The sequence below is a fragment of the Sinocyclocheilus grahami genome, unplaced genomic scaffold, assembly GCF_001515645.1.
Source record: "Sinocyclocheilus grahami isolate Dianchi unplaced genomic scaffold, SAMN03320097.WGS_v1.1 scaffold759.1, whole genome shotgun sequence".
Classification (NCBI taxonomy): Eukaryota; Metazoa; Chordata; class Actinopteri; order Cypriniformes; family Cyprinidae; genus Sinocyclocheilus; species Sinocyclocheilus grahami.
The window spans coordinates 1002513-1007685 of NW_015505938.1; the positions used below are offsets into that span (position 1 = coordinate 1002513).

The 5173-nt window shown below is 35.7% G+C and overlaps 1 protein-coding gene across 1 annotated transcript; it reads left to right on the forward strand.

The window, feature by feature from the left end:
* The first annotated feature begins 332 nt into the window (after positions 1–332).
* LOC107561146 (N-acylneuraminate cytidylyltransferase-like) lies at positions 333–2985 on the forward strand. The gene is made up of 4 exons (XM_016245511.1): positions 333–579; positions 834–993; positions 2074–2239; positions 2728–2985. The coding sequence occupies exons 1-4, from the start codon at positions 419–421 to the stop codon at positions 2940–2942; spliced, it is 702 nt and encodes a 233-aa protein (XP_016100997.1). The 5' UTR covers positions 333–418; the 3' UTR covers positions 2943–2985.
* The last annotated feature ends 2188 nt before the right edge of the window (positions 2986–5173 follow it).

Sequence of the window (5173 nt, forward strand, 5' to 3'; positions counted from 1 at the left end):
TGCCTCCTTCCGCTCGTTGTGTCACCTACAGGTTTGTTCTTCTTCCTCCTACAGAGAGTTTTTTTTTTTTATCTGGATAGTATTCGGCTTCTAGACATCTAGCAAGAGTTGTATGTTCACTCTCAGTGACTGTGTTCTCGGGTTTAAATGAAAGTGTCAGAGATCGCGGAGTGATACGAGAGACATGAAGTAGCGCTTCGTTTGCTCGTGATTATGATTATGATTATGATTATGATTATTTCAGAACGGTTTCTTTGCGATTCAGGGAGACCCGTATAAAGCCCTTGTTTGATCAAACATCAGCATTTAAGTCTCTCAAATTAATAATCTAATCAATTAATGAAATCATTCTCATATAGGAGTGTCCAGTCCGTATAAAGTGAAGTGTTTCTGTTCCCTCGCTGTTATTTCCTCGGTGATGGAGAGCAACAGGTGCACCGGACAGCCGCACCGCGCGGCTCTGATTCTGGCCCGCGGCGGCAGTAAAGGAATCCCTCTGAAGAACATCAAGAGTCTGGCCGGTGTTCCTCTCATCGCGTGGGTTCTGAGAGCTGCCTTGGATTCAGAAGTCGTTGACAGGCAACTACAGTTTATTTGTTCTTTATCGTTTTAATATGATGGCTTTAATATGAGTTTGTAGTTAATTACTTTGACTTTTGTGTATGAAAAACTTAAGTGAAATGTTCATGAAAGGTCAGAAACGTATACTTATTCTAAATTAAATCTGTTTTTTTATTTTGTAGTTTTGTAAGTAAAATAGGCTACATATATAGAAAGCGGTTTTTAAGAAGAAAGAAAAGAAGAAGTCAAATCTCTGCTGTTATGTTTGGCAGCGTGTGGGTTTCCACAGATCATGATGAGATCGAGCGCGTCGCAAGAGTCTGGGGCGCAAAAGTTCATCGGCGCAGTCCTGAAGTTTCCAAAGACTCGTCCAGCTCACTGGAGACCATCCAGGAGTTCATCCGACTGAGACCCGGTGAGACACACCTGGAGGCATTTTTATGCCTCTCAAACATAGGAAAAATTAGATGAACATTACAAACCATGAAGTGATGTTTTTGCTTTGTCATGTATGCTATAATTTTCCATCAGAAATGTGTACGAATTGAACAAAAGCAACCATATTTTTACAGAAAAAGAATGTAACAATGCTATAGTAGAAACCTATTGTTACCTTACAATGTGCAATGACGTTTTCTTAGCAGATAAAAGTTAATTTTTATCTTAACTGAAAAAAATAACGGATATGATGGGGAAAATGTGCAATAAATATTCTTAAAATAATTGTAAAATTAATTAAGTATATTTGTGAAAATACATAATATTTTACAATTATTTTACTATAAAAATTGTGGAATGTATAATAATACGTATTATTTTCCTAACACAGACAGAAGCATACTTTATAATTTTCAAAGTTTTTAAATTCCTTGTTTTTTTGTTGTGATTATTGTTTTTATTTTATTTTATGTAAAGCACTTTGAATTACCATTGTGTATGAAATGTGCTATACAAATAAACTTGCCTTGCCTTGCTCAGCAATGGATGCTCTTCAGTGAATGGGTGCCGTCAGAATAAGAGTCCAGCTGATAAAAACATCACAATAATCCAAGTAATCTACATCACACCAGTCCATCAGTTAACGTCTTGTGAAGAGAAAAGCTGCGTGTTTGTAAGAAACTTGGACTCTCATTCTGACGGCACCCATTCACTGCAGAGGATGCATTGGTGAGCAAGTGATGTAATGCAGAATTTCTCCAAATCTTTTCCCATTAAGAAACAAACTCATCTACATCTCGGTTGGCCTGAGGGTATGTACATTTTCAGCAAATTTGAATTTCTGGGTGAACTATTCCTTGAGCATGAACATGTATTAAAGGGGTCCTATTATGCTTTTTCACTTTTTCAACTTTAGTTAGTCTGTAATGTTGCTGTTTGAGCAAAAAAAAGGTCTGCAAAGTTACAAAGCTCAAAGTCTCGTTTGGACTACAACGCATATTTTCCAGGATTTGTGATGTCACAAAGATTGACGAATGGGCCGAGACCTGGTTGAGCTGCACTAGAGAAGGCTAGGTGTTCCTCATATCCAACGTGAATGAGCCACTGTCCAAGGGTCTCCTGGAGAAGGTTGCCCAGTTGACTGGCTGTGGACTCCAGTTTGGAGAGCAGCAGAATGGGTTTGAGATGGAGCAGCTGATGAAGGAGAAGAAACTGTGTTGGGATGAAGTGGCCTTCATGGGTGAGAATGTCATATCAATATGATTAATAAAAAAATCCTAAATATAATTTAAGCTTGGTTTGTCTACTGCATTTCAGCTCATTTCAGTTTTCAAATGTTCTATAAAAAATAGATTTATGTACTTCATGCAAATATATCAAAATATAACAAGCGATATGTTATTTTAAAATATTTAAAATATTTGTTTCTACTAAAAAGTTTTAATCTAATTCAGCCATATTTGAGATTATTTATAATGATTTATAAATAATGTATTCTATTCCTGAGCTCCTGAATATTCAAAAAAAAAAGGAAAAATTTAATTTCACTCTGCCTAGTATTGTAACTATACTTTTCACTTACATGTTAAAAGTAAACACAAACATAAATGGGAGCTCTTTTATTAATTAATAACGCTGTGAGGTTTTGTAAACAAACCTGAAACCACTGGCGAGCCTGTAAAATAATCAGAATTTGTCGTGAGCAGCGTGTGATATTTTCCCTCACAGGTTCCGAGTCTGAAGACAGAGAGATCTTGTCTCAGGTGGGGCTGAACGGCGTCCCGTGTGACTCAGTCGTGGCGGATCTCATCGCGGCGAAATACACGTGTCAGAGACCCGCCGGAAACGGAGCAGTTCGTGAGTTTGCCGAGTACATACTGATGCTGAAGAAAAAGAGCTTGATGCAGGTGCACCAGGAGCACATTGACAGGGCCCATTTCTAGATTCCAGTTCCTATTTCATATTTCTTTTAAACAGTCAGTTTGGGTTGCTGTTATCACATGACATTGAATCTAACTTAAGTTAATAAATCACCTGTTCTCATCGCGGCGAAATACACGTGTCAGAGACCCGCCGGAAACGGAGCAGTTCGTGAGTTTGCCGAGTACATACTGATGCTGAAGAAAAAGAGCTTGATGCAGGTGCACCAGGAGCACATTGACAGGGCCAATTTCTAGATTCCAGTTCCTATTTCATATTTCTTTTAAACAGTCAGTTTGGGTTGCTGTGATCACATGACATTGAATCTAACTTAAGTTAATAAATCACCTGTGTGTGTCTGTGAGCAAAATCTTCATTTATGTTGTCTCTTTACTTCAGGGGTTTTTAAACCTCTCCTGGAGTGCCCCCAGTCCTGCACATTTTGTATGTCTCCTTTATTGGACACACCCAAGTAAGGTCTTGCAGTCTGTACTAATGAGATGATGAGTTGCATCAGGTGTGTTAGATGAGGGAGAGGACTGGCGAGACTTCAGGAGAGGTTTGAGAACCCCTGCTTTACTTGATCTTTATATATTTACACGTTCTTTCAAATGCAATATTCATTTACTTATCACTGATCATTATGTATTAATGTTTAATCTTATGCTGTCTCCTCACAATTTAGTAAGTGATGAAAGGATGTTAGTAACTGAAGTAAGAAATCATCCTCGTTTTAGTTGAATCAAGGATAGTGTTGTGCAGCAGAAGTTTTCCATTACCTTCACTTTGGTGTAACAACACTTGATGACATTTTTGCAGATGAAGTCAAGAAAGACATATTTAATTTAATGTGTAAGGTGTGATTCTGATTATTTATATGGATGTACTTGTCATATACTGTATATTAGGAAATTGATAGTTTCAGCAATAATGCATTAAATTGCTCAGAAATCACAGTAAAGACATTTAGCCAATAATGTTACATAAGATTTATATTACAAATAAATGGTGTTCTTCAAACTGTTCTTCTGATCTTCTTATAATATATAACTGTTATTTTTTATTTGATGAAGTTTCTGTAATACAGCTCCTGTACTGGTTAAACATCAAGTGTGATGAAGAGAAACATGCAAGAAATGTTTCAGTTTAATGTGTCATAATTGCATTTTTACTTGTAAGAATTTGGTTAGAGGGAATTATTATTATTAAAAACACTATTATGGTGGGTTCAGGCCCATTCACACTAAGAATAAAAACTATAATCATGACTATAATCATACTATTATGTTTATTCTACAAGCATACGTTAGTTATTTTCTGTGTAATTGCAGCTTTAATCCTTCTGTTGGTTTCCATGCAATTTGTCAGAATTCAACACTATGGAAAAACAGCTAAAGATTAATTTAAAATCAGAAAACCTCTATAGCTTTTCAGAGACTAAAAATATAAAATATGGGAAATTATGAACTGCTTTATTTATTTGTGTTGGGGGCAATTTGACCCAAATATTTTTATGTTCAAAATTAGCTGATTATTTGCAAACAGATACAAATAGATGAAGATTCAAAACTGAGTCATCTTAAGTCTTTAAGTCCAACACAAAAGTTGTAACAATGTTTGTACAGCCTTTCCAAAATACATCAAAACTTTGTCGACTTTGCATTCAAGTACTTTTTACTTCAAAATTCATGTTTAATTTAAAGTTACTTGTGATTTTTTGTGAAATTTACAAGAAATTTCTGAGTGAAAATGGTTTCTGCACCAACTTTTCCAGAGTACAATGGCACAATAACAAGAAATAAATTCACAGTTGTGAGATGTACAGTAAAGTCTATGAAAATATGGTCTTTGATAAGAACCGGACCAAAACTTTTGATTTGTACACTGTAAAATGTTTTATTTATTTATTGAGAAGTTGTAAGTAAATCAAGTTTTAGAAGAAAGTGCTAGGTTGGAAATGTGGAGGTGAAAGAGAGCATACATGTCAGAGCATTCATGCTCCTTGTATCTCAGAATGTTTATTGGATAATTCATAAAGCTAATCATAGTTTCGGTGTCACATGACCTTATGCCTATACAAAAATTGTTTGCCGGACATTGTCGGGCTGTTGCAATAGCAATTTTTTATTAATTTATTTAACCTCATAGCAGAGGTTATGTCTGTTCACCACAAATGAACAGTATTTTATTGTTGGGAGACAAGGATGTGCAAATCAGTCTAGTGAAGTTCAAACATCTGTTTTACTTGTTTTAC

Bases quoted from the DNA above. Each gene is read 5' to 3' on its own strand.
- LOC107561146 (XM_016245511.1), top strand. From the start codon at position 419: ATGGAGAGCAACAGGTGCACCGGACAGCCGCACCGCGCGGCTCTGATT. The intron at 580-833 runs GCAACTACAGTT...TATGTTTGGCAG, and splicing joins GATTCAGAAGTCGTTGACAG to CGTGTGGGTTTCCACAGATC. The intron at 994-2,073 runs GCATTTTTATGC...AGAGAAGGCTAG, and splicing joins CCGGTGAGACACACCTGGAG to GTGTTCCTCATATCCAACGT.